General features: G+C 42.2%; 1 protein-coding gene across 1 annotated transcript in view; it reads left to right on the top strand.

Moving 5' to 3' along the window:
• RHPN2 (rhophilin Rho GTPase binding protein 2) overlaps positions 1-15,062 on the top strand; it is a 56,306-nt gene that overhangs the window by 12,049 nt on the left and 29,195 nt on the right. The window contains exons 2-3 of the mRNA XM_037819956.1: positions 1,102-1,217; positions 13,652-13,780. Coding sequence (XP_037675884.1) covers positions 1,102-1,217; positions 13,652-13,780 — 245 coding nt within the window. The remainder of the gene's footprint in view (positions 1-1,101; positions 1,218-13,651; positions 13,781-15,062) is intronic.

The raw sequence follows: 15,062 nt of genomic DNA on the forward strand, positions 1-15,062 counted from the left end.
TAAAAAGACTTGACCCCATAACTCTGCCTCGGAAACATACTTTAAAAAATATCTCAAAATGTGTAAAGATTCATGCTCACAAATGTGCATCAATTATTATATTGAATAACAGATACTTGGAAACAATCTAATTTTCCAACCACAAGGAAATGCTAAATCCTAAAACAAACAAACAAAAAACAAAACAAAACAGGCAGTATTATACAGTCATTAAAATCATGTTTTTGAGGAACATTTCATAATCAAGGAAATTTTTGTGAAAAAACATGACAAACGGTATGTGCGACTGGGCAGAAAAAGTTCAACATAGCAGGCCTGAGGCTGCCATCCTTAGGAAGTCCTGCCTGCAACGTTAGCCCTTTCCTGGCATCTGGGAACTTGGCCACTGGAGCATCCCCACCAAATCCTAACTGATAAGGGTGTTTCACGGTGCCTAGACTGATTGTGCAAAGAATGCATTTTATGCTGAACATTGGCTTTCCTTCTAGAAGTCTGGAATTTTGGTAAGTGCTAGGCAGGGTGTGCCTCTGGACCACCCCCCAGTTAAAAACCTTGGGTGCCAGTTCTCCAATAGGCTTCCCTGGGCAGAAACATCACATATATGTTGCTGCACTTTTGTTACTGGTGGAAGAGTGTGCTCTGTGTGACCCCTTATGGGAGGGAGAGGGTATAGGGGAGCTGCACATGGATTACTTCAGACCATACTCCTGTGTTTTTCCCTAATGACCGAGCTGTGTATCCTTCCTAAGCCACTGTAATAAATTTTAGCTGTGAGTACAACTATACGCTGCTTCTAGTGAATCTCCAAATGTGCGGGTCTTGGGGACGACCCCTGACAACCATTGATGCGGAAAATAACAGCTTGCATATAAAATAGGATGTGCAGGAAAGAGACCAGTTCAAAGTAGCTGTGTCAGAGTTGTGTTATTATGAATGACTTTTATTTTTTCTTTATACTTTTCAATATTTTACGCATTTTCTGTATTAACATTTTGTTTTCAGAAAAGGTTATTTTAAAAAAAGTTAAATAGTAACATTTAATATTTTCTGTTATGTTAAATATTGTAATATTCTGAAAGGGCATTTCTTATTTTCCCTTAGGGTTGTAATCCCCTAGCACAAACTGGCCGGAGCAAACTGCAGAATCAAAGGGCTGCCTTGAACCAGCAGATCCTGAAAGCCGTGCGGATGAGAACAGGAGCGGAAAACCTTCTGAAGTAGGTGTCTCCTGTCTCCGTGCCTCAGCTGGCAAGCGCAGTCTTCCCTGAGGTGTATCTTTCTAGTCTCTAAACCCCAAGCAAGGCCTGCCTGGCTACTTCTCTGGCACTCAGTTTTAGCTATGGGTCACCTCCTCATTTCCAGCACCTGTAACAGGCTCTTTCCTGTCTACAGTTTGGTTATGTTAAAAAAAACATATTTTATCTACCTGTTTGGGTGTTTAGGTGGAGGGGGACAGAGGGTAACTGGCCTTGATTCAATCAGTCATCTTGACTAGAAGTCCAGTTATTGTCTTCATGTATGTTTTCCCTGCTTTTCGTGGGACTTGTCTATTTTCTCCCCTGCCTGGCGCTATGCCTGGTCTAGAGTCACTGCTTGGTAAATGTTTATTGTCTGCATAAAGGACAGGAAGGCAGAAAGGAGAGAATGGAGCCTTTTTGTTGCCAGCATCCACTTCTCTAACATGAAGGGTCCGGTACAGCCCTCTGCTCTTGGTGCGTTCTTCACTCATCATTATGCAGTGGTGATAAATAGCTACTTATTAGGCACAGAACTCAGGGAAGCCTTATCTGCAGCCATAACTCACCCCCTGCTCCCCAGTTAAATGCACTGAAAGACAACATGACCTGCTGCTTTCCTCCTGTGTACAAGGGGTGTGGAGTTCCCTCTTCCTTCAGAGTTCCAGGGATAACTTTTGACAGTCCCATGCCGCCATTGGCGATGGGTGGTTGGGCTGGGACCATGCCTGCTGCCCTGGGGAGTGAGACAGGAGCCTCCTGGGGCCTGGGAAAGAGATGTTGAGCTCTCCAGGGACTGGAACCCAGAAACCTTTGCCTATTGGCAGGTGTTCTAGTTTGCTAATGCTGCCAGAATGCAAAACACTAGAACTGGATTGGCTTTTATAAAAGGTTGTTTATTTGGTTTCACAGTTACAGTCTTAAGGCCATAAAGCGTCCAAGGTAAGGCATCAGTAATCGGGTACCTTCACTGGAGGATGGCCAATGGCATCTGGAAAACCTCTTTTAGCTGGGAGGGCATGTGGCTGGCATCTGCTCTGGAGTTCTGCTTTCAAAATGGCTTTCTCCCAGGACGTTCCTCTCTAGGCTGCGGCTCCTCAAAAATGTCACTCTTTGTTGCTCTTGGGGCATTTGTCCTCTCTGAGCTTCTCTAGAACAAAAGTCTGCTTTCAAAGGCTGTCTCCAGAATGTCTCTGTAAGCTGAAGCTGCTCTCTCAGTTCCAGTGCATTCTTCAAAGTGTCGCTCGGCTGTAGCAAGCTCGCTCCTTCTGTCTGAGCTTATATAGTGCTCCAGTAATTTAATTCAGACCCACCCTGAATGGGCGGGGCAACACCTCCATGGAAATTATCCAACCAAAATCATCACCCACAGTTAGGTGGGGCACATCTCCATGGAAACACTCAAAGAATTACAATGTAATCAACATCGATACATCTGCTCACACAAGATTACATCAAAGAAAATGGTGTTTTGGGGGACATAATACATTCAAACCAGCACAGCAGGAATGGTGTCTGGGTCTGCTTTCTCGTAGCTGTGATGCCCGTGAGTCTTCCCAGGTGTTTAATTTCCTAGGCTGCTCCAGCAAATACCATGAAATGGGTTGAATTTAACGATGGGAATTTATTAGCTTACGATATTGAGTTTGAGAAGATCTCCAAATGAAAGCATCATCAAGGCGATGCTTTCTTCCTGAAGACTGGCTGCCAGCGATCATTGGCTTCTCTGGCAAGGCACATGGTGGCGTCTGCTGGTCTGTTTCTTCTGTTCTGGGTTTCCTTTCAGCTTCTTGCTTCCTGTGGCTTTCTTTCCTCTCTTTCTTTGTATATTCATTCCATTGGTAAAGGGCTCCAGTAATAGAATTAAGACCCATCCTCCTGATTGAGTTGTGTCACAACTCAATGAAGTAGCCTCATCAAAAGGTCCTACTTACAATGGGTTTATACCCAGAGGAATGGGTTAGATTTAAGAACATGATTTTCTAGGGCACATACGGCTTTGAAAACCACACCGGGCCTTTTGGGGATTCTAGGGATGGGGGTGCCAGATGTTTGTAGGAGATTGATGGCGGGTGCTCCCTCACTGTGGGGGCCTTAGGGAGCCCAGAGGCTGCTCAGGAGCTTATTGGGAAAAACAAATACCCCGAATCTGGGGTTTGTGAAAAAGCCCCAAGGGTTCAGCCCTCCCAGGTCCTGGTGATTACAGACACGTGGAGGCTGTGTGGTCAGCTCACAGAGGACTCCATAAAGACAGGAGGAGGATTTCTGAACTTGAACTTGGGATAAATTCATTCTGTATTTGCTCTGTAGGAAAGATCTTAAAGATATTAAGTGGGGAAAAAGAAGGTACAGACAGGATATCCTGTGTACATGTGTGTATGTGTTTAAAGGATCTGTACCTGTGCTTTTGTATCTACACAGATGTTTTCCAAATGGTAGGAAGAAAACTGTTAGTAAGAGTCAGCTTAGGGGAGCAAGACAAGGGATGGGGGATGGAGGTGACCCTCACATTTCATTTTATTCCCTTCGGTGTTTGCATGCTCTTTTACCTAGTGCATTGTTCATTTTTATTGTGAAATAGTGCAAAGGTACAGAAGAATAATATAACAGACCCCCTTGAACCTGCCGCTCCATCAAGAAGAACAATGCTCTGCCTGTGTTAGTTTTGCTATTTGTGGACTAGCAAAGGACCAAAGGTCCTTGGGAGGGAAAGTGTCTGGGAACCTCTTCTCCAGTGACTTTTGTAACCAGGCAAAAGGAAGATTGTTACTGGAGGAAACTGGGAGAATATTGCAACATTTAGCTTTTAAAATGTCTGAAAGTATCCCTGTCTCCAGGTGAGTCAGGACCTGGGTAGGGTCCGTTCTGCACAGCACAGTGGCCCTCTAATTTGGGGAGTGCCTGCCACGTGCTGGGCTTGGGGTGCTGGGAAGGTTGCAGCTCTCTCGCCCATGTTGTGTTTGGCGGTCATGGGCTCTGGTTGGCACTTTGACAGCCCTGCTCTGCGGCTGAGGGGCTGGTGGGCTGCAATTGGTTTGCCTGTTCATCCCCTCAACAAATGCATTTGTTGAGCACCTCATAAGTGGCAGTGTTTGAGGTGCCGGGGACCAGGCTGCCAGTAATTCAGACAAGGCCCTGCTTTCACGATGCTTAAATTCTCGTGGGTGTTGTCTAAAGGAAAACATATTTTCCAAAAAAAAAAAAAAAAAGAGGAAAGAAGACTAGTATTGATTTCTTTACAACTTTGCAAAATCTCTTTAATATCTGGCTTAATAAGAGATAACTGGATTCTCATATCTGCTTTTATATTTAGTCTTTTGTGATATGTTGTTTTAGTTGAAGTAGATGAAGAAAATCGGGCTTTATACAGATTTGTTGTTAGAAAAAGTAGAAGTATTTTAATGACCTTATCAATGAAGTTTATGTACTCTGCTTTATTAAAAGCCACTGGCCTATCTTGCAAAACAAATTTTCCTGGTTGGAGATACTCAAGTAAACAATTCAGATCATATCAGGAAGTGATGTTTCCTAGGGTGACAATAAAATAGGGGAATTGGATAGAGTGTGACATGGGGGTGGGTGCAGCCTTAGAGAGAGAGGGGACTTAGTTTCTATGGCAGAACTGGGGCGGTTTTGTCTGCCTTGGTCTGTTGATGACACCAGCAAGCAGCCTGTGACGCCCAAGTGTGGCTCCAGCTCATTGTCAAGGTTGCAGCAGTGGTTGAGCTGGGAGGGCTGGGGGTGGGGCGGGTGGTTAATGATTCTTGCAGTGACCTAAACGTTCAGAGTGCCACTCTCTGGAGAGTGGTGTCAGAGGAAAACCCTAAAGGTGTTTATTAATCTGACTCAGCAGCACCAACGGTTTCCAAAAACAAATAGGGCATTTCGCCAAGCCTATCTCCGGCCTTGCTGGTGGCCCTGGGCTGCTGGTGAGGTAGCTGTCCCTGCGGGCAAGGGGTGGTTTCGGTTAGAAACTGGGCCCTGCTGTCCTGTCTGTCTGTCGTCAGGCTCCCAGATGTCCTGCTGCAGCCGCAGGTCGAAGGTAGAGCAGTTGGAAGCCGAGATGGGGTGAGTGTGGGAACATGTCCCAGAAAATGGAGTGTGCCTTACCTGCATCGGCAGGTGGGCATTGCGGCTGGACAGGCATTGCGAAGAGCTGGTTTTGTGCCCTTTCGAGGTTTTCTCCATCTCCTATCCATATCTGCCAAGAATCCTTGAACTTCCTAGAGTTTGATTAGGAAGATATCAAATATTTTAAATGTGCTTTTTTCAGGATAGACAAGGACAATATTCTCTCTCTTTTCTCCCTTGGGGCAAAGCTGGGGTAGAAATGAGATGATTTTTTTCTGAAACTGAAATGGTCTTTGTGAAATTCAAAGCAAGTTGTCAAACCATTGTTCAGTTTGAACTAACTAGTTCTGTGACCCAGGGCTTCTAGTTCCCCTTTTGTACTGGTAGCTGTTGAACTAGATCAGGGAACCCACTGTGAGGCTTATGGGGTCAGGCAGACATGGAAATGAATGAAGGGGGTTGGGATCAGTGCTGTGAGGCGATAGGGAGTGGTGGGGTCTGTGCTGAAGTACAGACCATACACCTTCTCTGGAGTAAGCTGCTGTGATTTGCTCTATTGAAGGCAGGCCCAGAGTTGCCAGATCTTCTCTCTCTTTTTTTCTCTCTCTTTTTTTTTTCCTGGAGATCTGACTTAAAAAAATAAAATGGTTTAATTGTTGAGTTGTTAATATTGGCAACTAGTTTAAGGGGAGGAGAAACACCCCAGTTCGGGCCAACTGGTTTTGTACTTGTCCATTGCCCCAGGCTGTGCCCCTAGGCTGGGTATAGATGGAGCTGGAACACGCCTAGTATCTTGAATTGGCATGCCCTATTCCAGAAGGCCTTACTCCCTCTACCAGTGAATCTGTGAAAACCATCATCTGTACAAGAAACACAGCTCCAACTCCAGAGCTGACCTCTGAGTCATATTTGAGCCCAAAGGTCAGCATTGTGGAAACCAACCTCGAGGCCATGCCTGGCTGCAAACCTTTTCCAGCGTGACCCACCGAAAGAGGTCCACATCCAGAACAGCTCTTTGATTGGGTGCAAATCCTAAAATGTGAATTGTTGCCCAACCAGGGCAAGGGAGATGTGGCAGATCATTCTGTTGAGATGGAAAAATCAAGAGTTGGCATTATTTGGAAGCTCTTCAGTTATTTGGATAGGGGAGCTCAAGGGCTAAATTGTTACATTTATGTTGGACCCACACTGCTACCAAGAACCAGAAAGCCGCCCCGCTGCTTGTAGGGAGTAGTCTTCACTCTGCCATTTCTTCTTCCATCACCTGAAATTTGTTGAGCCCCCACCATATAGAAGGTTCCAGGAGGAATACAGAGAAATGCAAGGGAAAGGTCTTGTTCTCCAGGAGTTGTAATTGTTTATCTTGCTCTCTTCCAAAGTGGATTTGAGGCACCTTAACACACTCCTACAACCCGTAAGATTGAAACGTGAGTGATGAGGAATTGGGAATAGGAAGGGTAAGAGTTAAGAGAGAGATTTAGCTGGAGGTAAGGCTAGTTACATGTACAAGGTCCTAATACTTTTTTATATGTGTGCAGTTTGTCTCTGAGTTTCCTGGCAGCCATTATGAGGAAGGGAATGTGATCTGGAACACATTTCTTGTCCATTAGCCAACAGGAAACCAGTTGCTAAGAAGAATTGAACCTGTTCTGAATATCGATGCCTGAGAGAATTTTCTCCCCTGAATTCTTGGGAATCAGTCATTTTTTCTCAATAACATCTCTGCAGTTCAGGTTTTTACAGGCTGCAGGTTGTGTGTCATGAAATCAATTCAGTGGGTTGCAAGCAGCATTTTTTTTAAAAACAAAAAGTATGTTTGAGTAGAATAGAGTATTTTGTAGAGCGTCACATGATGGATGGCTAAGGACGGTTTGGTGAGACATTTGTTTTCCTCTGTGTGTGTGCTGTGCTGTGATATAAGATATACTTCTTACCGGTAGTAACAACCAAAAAGCAAGCAAACAACACAGAACCCAATGATTCTCACCAAGCTGAGCTTCCACCGCCTCATTATCTGACCGAGGAGCCCAAATGTCCCTTCGTGAAAGCCCACGGAGCAGTAAGAGGGCATGTGCCACCAAAATGCGTTCAAGGTCCAGCTTGTCTTTTGTGGGGTGCGAAGTCATAGGCTTGTTTGTTGATGAAGGAGGAGTTCATTGGAGGGAGGGAGTAAGATGGAGGGAAGGGAAGGAATAAATATATATATATACTGGAGAGAAACCTATGGGCCCAAACATCTGGCGGGATGGGGAAGAGCCCCAGTGGAGAGGGCAGACTGTAGACGAAGTGTCTGAGACCCTCGTGGGCCGGAGGACAGGGGGATGGGAGGTGAGCAGGTGGCTGGATTTTCATCAGCCGAGGATGGGTACCTGGTCAGAAACAGTCTCCCTGCTGTCTGGAGACCTTGGCTGATGAGCCTCAGTTTCCTTCTCTGTGAAATGGGGTTCATTCTAGTCCTCACCTAAAGGATTAGCTGAGGATTTGATGGGAGCATTCAGAGCTCAGCGCTGGTGTTCGTTGTCACTGTTATTTGTGCGGTGCGTCCTGATCCATAAAAGGAAGACGCAGCCGTAAGGTCCTTGAGCAGGTATCAAAGCCTCTGCTTGAAAATTTATGTGAAGATGCCTCTTTTCTTCCCTTAGGAACCTTTATTCCTGATTCTGCAATCTTGACTCATTCCAGCTCTCTAAAGAGAAAATACTAAGCCTGCATTTTGCAATGTCTGCAAGTCCATCCATTTTAGGCATTTCTAAATGACAAAAGTCATCCGTGAAGCAATGGAGAGTCTATAAAGTAGATCAGGGGTGTTCTCCCCTCACTGACAACCCCCCCCCCAGGAAACCCTGCTGCTGTGAAAGCTTTCCCTGTGCTCTTGTAGGACTCCCCCTCTTTCACTTAAATGTATGTCTTCACTTACCCACAGCTCCCCCCTCCCAGTGATTTTTTTTTTGATTTTTTAAACAATTCTGTTGGAGCATAATTTACATATCATAAAATTCAGATTTTTAAGATACAGTTTTATTAAGATGTAGTCACACACCATACAATCCATCCAAAGTGTACATTCAGTGGCTCACAGTATCATCACAGTTGTGCATTCATCACCACAATCAATTTTAGAACATTTTCATTACTCTAAAAACAAAAAAAGAAAGAAAGAAAACCCAAAACATCCCATTTCCCTTATCCCCACCTCCTACTGACCCCTAGTACTGGTATGGTACATTTGTTACTGTTGATGAAAGAAGATATCGCTGTTAACTATGGTCCATAGTTTGCAACAGGTACATTTTTTCCCCACCTCTGTATTATTAACTCCTTATAATAGTGCTGATTTTAATTAAAAAAGACAGAATTGGAGGTTTAAAGGAAAAAATCAATATTAGAGACTTTATAAAGAAAAAATAATTGATAAGACTTAATGATTGGATATCTGGGTCCTGGGCCCTTGAAGCCTAGAGGTTGGTAGCAATTTTCAAGGGTGTATATTTGCATACAAGTGTGAATGCATTTACCAAACATCATGGGCTAGGCAGGATGCCTTGTTCACTTTCCTGCATCTGGTACTTTCTATCCATTTCCCTTATTGTACATAAATCCAACTCATGTTTAAAGGCCAAATAAAGTCCCTCCTAATTCACTAAATTCTTTCTGACTCTTACAGTTTCCAGTGATTGCCCCATTCTCTAATCCAGCATAATATAGAGCTTGGAACAACTAGATGCTTGTGATACTCAGAGCAGAATGCTTCTGTGGACCTTCGGGTTTAATCAGCTGTGTACTATATCCCCTTCTTGGACACTCACAATAAACACTGGCATGTTAAACGCCCTGTTTAACTTGGTTTAGTTCAGTGTTCCCCCAATTTTTTGGCCACCAGAGACCATGTCTAAAAAAAAAAAAAAATCAATAACTTTTAGTAACTGCAGAGTTGTACAAACATCACCACACTTAAGTTTTAGAATATTTACGTCACCCCAAAACTCCCCTTGTGCCTGTTTGCTGTTAATCCCTGCTCCAACCCCCAGTCCTGGCAGCCAGTGCTCTGTTCTCTGTCTCTATAAATTTGCCTTTTCTGGACATTTCATGAAAATGGAATCATACCATATATAGTTGTTTTTTTTTTTAATTTTTATTTTAGTTGTATATAACCTAAAATTTCCCCCTTCACCCACATTTAGGTATATAATTCAGTGTTAATTACATTCACAATGTTCTGCTACCATCACCACCATTTATTCCATGTGTAGTTTTGACATCTGAGTTCTTTCATTTAGTATAATTTTTTTTTTAACTTTTAATTCCTTAATAATTATAGCTTCACAGGAAGTTTCACAATAATTGACAGTAGGTCCCATGTACCCGTCACCTGGTTTTCCCCAATGGCAATTTCTGGCGTAAGTCTACCGTAATATCAAATACAGGAAATTGGCATTGGTTATTCAACCCACAGGGTTATTCAGGTATCACCTGTTGTACGTTCATTTGTGTGTGTGTGTGTGTGTGTGTGTAGTTCTCTGAAGTTTTATCACATGTATAGATTTGTGTATCCACTGCTATGGTTAAGATATAGAGAGTTTCCATCACTACAAGGCTCCCTCATGCTACCCCTTTAAAACCATATCCATCCTTCTCCCCTCATCCCTAATCCCTGACAAACGCTAGCCTCTTCTCCACGCCTATAATTTTGTCCTTTTGAGAATTTGTATAAATGGAATAATTTGAGATTGGATTTTTTCGCTCTCAGAATTCCCTTGAGATCCATCCAAGCTGTCACGTGTACCAGTGGTTTATTCCTTGTCTTGCTGTAGCAGTCCTCTGTGCATAGAGGTACCCAGTTTTCTTTCATCATTTACCCATTGAAGGATGTGTGGGTTATTTCCAGTTTGGGGCCAGTACAAGTAAAGCTGCTATGAACATTGGTGCACATGCTTTTGTATGAACATAAAAAGTTTCATTTCTCTGGGATGAATACCCAGGAGTGCAATTTTGCTGGGTCATGTGGTCAGTTTATTTTATGAGAAACTGCCCGATTATCTTCCAGAATAACTGTACCATTTTACAGTATCTCATCAGCAGTGTGTGAGTGACCAGTTTTTCCTCATCCTTCCCTGCATTGGGTTTTATCACTATTTTTAAATGTAGCCATTCTGGTAGGTATGTAGTGAAACACTTTTTTTTTTTTTTTGTATTAGCCAATATTACATTTTTAATTTAATTTTATTTTTTAGAGCAGTTGTAGGTTTACAGAAAAATCTTGCAGAAAGTGCAGAGTTCCCTGTACTACCTCCCACATAGTTTTCCCTATTATTAATTTTTTGTGTTAGTGTGGTATATTAGTTACAATTGATGCACTAATATTATTATAATTATATTATTATATTATTAATTAAAGTCCGTGGTTTACATTAGGGTTCATTGTGTTGTACAGTTTTGTGGTTTTGTTTATTTTTTACATTTTTGTTGTGGTAACGTATCCACAACATGTTGGGCTTTAAATTTGCATTTTCCTTATGGCTAACAGTGTTGGCCTTTCCATGTGCTTGTTTGCTGTCTGTATTTTCTCCTCAGTGAAATATCTGTTCATGTCTTTTGCTCATTTTCTAATTGGATTTAAAAAAAATTTTTTAGTTGTAACATACATACAGCATAACATTTCCCGCTTTAACCACTTTCAAGTTGTTTCACTGTTGAGTTTTGATAGTTTTCTACATATCCTAGATACAACTCCTTGTCTGAAAGGTGGTTTCCAAATATTTTCTTCCAGGCTGTAGCTTGTCCTTTCATCCACTTAGCAATGCCTTTTGCAGAGTAAAAATGTTTAATTTTGATGGGATCCAATTTATTAAATTTTCCTTTTATGGATTGTGATTTTGGTGTCAGATCTAAAGTCTTCACCAATGCTAGGTCTTGAAAATTCTCTCCTGTTTTCTCCTGAAAGATTTATAGTTTTGCATTTTATGTTTTAGTCTGCGAACCAGTTTGAGTTAATATTTGTGTGTGGTGTGGCATAAGGTCAAAGTGGTTTGGTTTTTTCTTGTTGTTGTTTTTGCCTATGACGTTATGAAAGTTTACGAAACTTTTGTCAACTTCCAACAGCTTCTGACACCAACTGCAGACACTGCAGTGGCTCCATTCAATTCATTTCTGGCTGTAACCACTCAAAGCTCAGCCAGACCCTACAGTTCAGGGCCGTCCTCTACAAGGTACCATCACAAATTCAGGGACCCGGTCCACCCGCACTTCTGACCAACCAGCTGCAAATTCAGAGGTCCCAACCACCCGCTTCGGTTCAATAATTTGCTAGAATGACTCCCAGGACTCACTGAAAGTGCTGTACTACAATGATAGCTTTATTATATTAAAACACATATATGGCCGTCCAATTGCTTCAGCACCATTTGTTGCATTGTATTGTTTTACACCTTTGTCAAAAATCAATTAACCATGAATGTAAGGATTTATTTCTGGACTCTGTTCTGTTCCATTGACTTATCCTTTGGTCAATAGCATGGTAAGTTTTGAAATAAGTTAGCCTAAGTCATCCAACTTTGTTGCTTTAAAAAATTGTTTTGGCCATCCTAGGTCTTCTGTATTTCCATATATGTTTTAGGATCAGCTTGTCAATTTCCACTAAAAAGTTAATTGGGGTTTTGTTTGGGATTGTGTGGAATCTACATGTCGACAAATTGGAGAGAATTGACGCTTTGACAGTGGTGAGTTTTCCAGTCCATATAAACATGGGATATCCCTCCCTTTAATCTCTCTCAGCAATGTTTTGTAGTTTTCAGTGTACCAGTCTTGCACTACTTATGTTAAATTTATTCCTAAGTACTTTATTCTTTTCGGTGCTGTTATGAATGGCCTTGTTTTCTTAATTTTTGAACTATTTATTGCTGATGTATAGAAATACAATTGATTTTTGTATATTGATCTTGTATCCTGTGATCTTTCTGAACTTGTTTATTAGTTCTAGGAGTTGTCTTGTGGATACCTTGAAATTTTCTACATATAGGATCATGTCATCGATGAATAAAAACAATTTTACTTTCCTTCTTCTTTCCAATCCGGATGCCTTTATTTTCTTTATTTGCCATATTGCTACTGGCAGGAAACCTCTAGTACAATGTTTAATAGAAGTGGCAAAAGCAGGCATCCTTGCCTTGTTCCTGGTCATAGGGGAAAGTGGTAGTCTTTCACCATTAAGTATGATATTAGCTGTGGCTTTTCTTAAATGCCCTTTATTAAGTTGAGGACATTTTCTTTAATTCCTAGTTTGCTGAAAATTTTTATCATCAATGGGTGTTGGCTTTTGTCAAATGCTTTTTCTGCATACACTGAGTTTTTTTGTTCTTTATTAATATGGTATATAACATCAATTGATTATCAGATATTAGACAAACCTCACATTCCTAGGATAAATCCCACTTGGACATGGTGTATAATCCTTTTTATCTGTTGCTAAGTTCAGGTTGCTTATTATTTCATTGAGGAGTTTTTTGTATATATTCATTAGGGATATTGGTCTGTTGTTTCGTTTTCTTGCAGCCCTTCTCTGGCTTTGGTGTCAGTAATGTTACCCTCATGAAATGAGTTGGGAAGGGTTCCATCCTCCTATTTTCCCATTCATTTTTTTTAAACTTTTAATTGTAGTAACATATATGCAACACAAAAATTTCCCATTTTAACCATTTTCAAGTGTACAATTCAGTGGCATTAATTAACTTTTACAATGTTGTCCTACTATCACCGTCTTCCATTACTAAAACTTTTTCATTGCCTTAAACAGAAACTCTGAACACACTGAACAATAACTCTCCATTCTCCTCAATCCCCCCCATCTATTTCCTTTTAAGGGATAATTTATGGTCTTCTAGGTGGGTGACCAAGAGCAGTTTTCATTTCTCTTCTAGAGGCGAATTCTTTGCAGGATTGTCTGCTCATTCATCCCTGGCAGTGTTGTTGACTTTGTCCCCAGGCCCATTTGCTGGCAAGAGTGGCTCAGGATGGGCAGGTACCCGGCTTCTTTGAGACACCTTTGATCACATCTGGCCCTCACATCGGCAAGCAGATTCCAGAGCGTCCCTGCAGGGATGGGGGCGGGTGTGTGCTCACCCAGCTGAGGCCACTTCTCTCCCCCACCCCCTTCTCTCTCTCTCTTTTTTATTAGAGAAGTTGCAGGTTTACAGAAAACTTATGCATAGAATAAATTTCCCTTTTACACCTATTTATTGTTAACACCGTGCATTCGTGTAGTATATTTGTTACAATTCATGAAAGAGCATTTTTAAAATTGAACAATTAATAGAATCCCTTGCTTACGGTCCTTCCCTCTCTTTTAACAGAGCAGCCACCAACCAGAAGGTGCGGGAGCAGGTGCGCTTGGAGCTGAGCTTTGTGAACTCAGACCTGCAGATGCTCAAGGAGGAGCTTGAGGGGCTCAACATCTCAGTGGGTGTCTACCAGAGCACAGAGTAAGTGGGGCCCTGCTTCCTCCAGATGTGTTCTGGTCCTTGGGACATGCCTGTAGCTCGGGTGGGTGCACAGGTAGGCCAGGTAGGGGGCTGTGGGTTGGGGACGTGGCAGACCCCACATTGGGAAATGAGGGAATTACCAGGCAGGGGTTGAGCCGGGTGCCAGGGGTAAAGGGATGAACCTGTGGAGCTTGGGGTGCAATGCCTGGAGAGTTGAACAAAAGGGCATTGTCCTGGGACCCCTTGGGTTTTATCGGGTCCCTGTCTGGGACCAGGTGGGAAGACAGCGTCTCTCACGTGGGCTAGGGCGGTGGCTCTGCCAGGATGGGCCCTGGATCCCTTCTGTGGTTATACCTTCAGGGTTGACCTGCCAGAGGGGGGCTGAGTTGCTTCCTTCTTCCCCCCACTTGCTCTCGAACTCCCCCCTCAGCCTCACCACCATGCGTGGGGCCTGACGCTGCGTCAATCAACTGATACAATTGCAAAAAAGTAGAAACCATCTTGATGCGGGGGTTTTACATCTGAGATTAGGGACCTGTGTGAGTTCTCTGAGATGATGCAACTGAGAAACTTCAGAAATGTAACCCTTTAAATATTTGAGAAAAGAAGGTTCTCATTCATAAGCATCCCTTAGAGTGTTAGTGGGAGGTGGAATATGGAGGTGTGGCCTTCTGACATCAGAAGTCTCCCAGGGTGAGCTGCTTCTGAAAGAAATGGCCATCTTTAAGGAATAACTTGGAAAAGCTTTAAGAGGTTTGCATATTTTTCAATGTGGGGATGTTCTCAAAAGGTTAGGTGGCCCTTAGGTGAAAGAAACTGAATCAGAAAAAGAGTTCCCCAGCTCAGAAGCAGTCGTTTGTAGAACTGATGTGATTTTTAAGGTATTAGAAAACTAAGTAGAACGTGTCTTTTTCTGTTTCAGTTTTTATTTCTGCATAAAGCATATCTTGATAAAAAAATTGATGAACTGGTTTCGTTTCAAAGACTCTATTTTAAAATAAATATCTAAGTTTGTGTGATTTATAAGTGTACTAGCAGGTAGAAGTACATGTGTACCTATAACTGTTTTGTATATTTTCATGTCTTAGCTATACTGGAGCTAGTTATTGTTACCAAATTGTAAGATAACTTAAGTGAATAAAATAAATAACTCAGTCATGTTATCAATGAAAGGGGTCTGCAAATGTTTTTTAAAATAAAAATTTGCATTCTATGTCTGTTATAGAATACATAAGTCAGTTGAAAATAAATTTTATCCATGATTCAACAATTTAAAAAAGAG

This window comes from Choloepus didactylus, chromosome 27, assembly GCF_015220235.1.
Source record: "Choloepus didactylus isolate mChoDid1 chromosome 27, mChoDid1.pri, whole genome shotgun sequence".
NCBI lineage: Eukaryota > Metazoa > Chordata > Mammalia > Pilosa > Megalonychidae > Choloepus > Choloepus didactylus.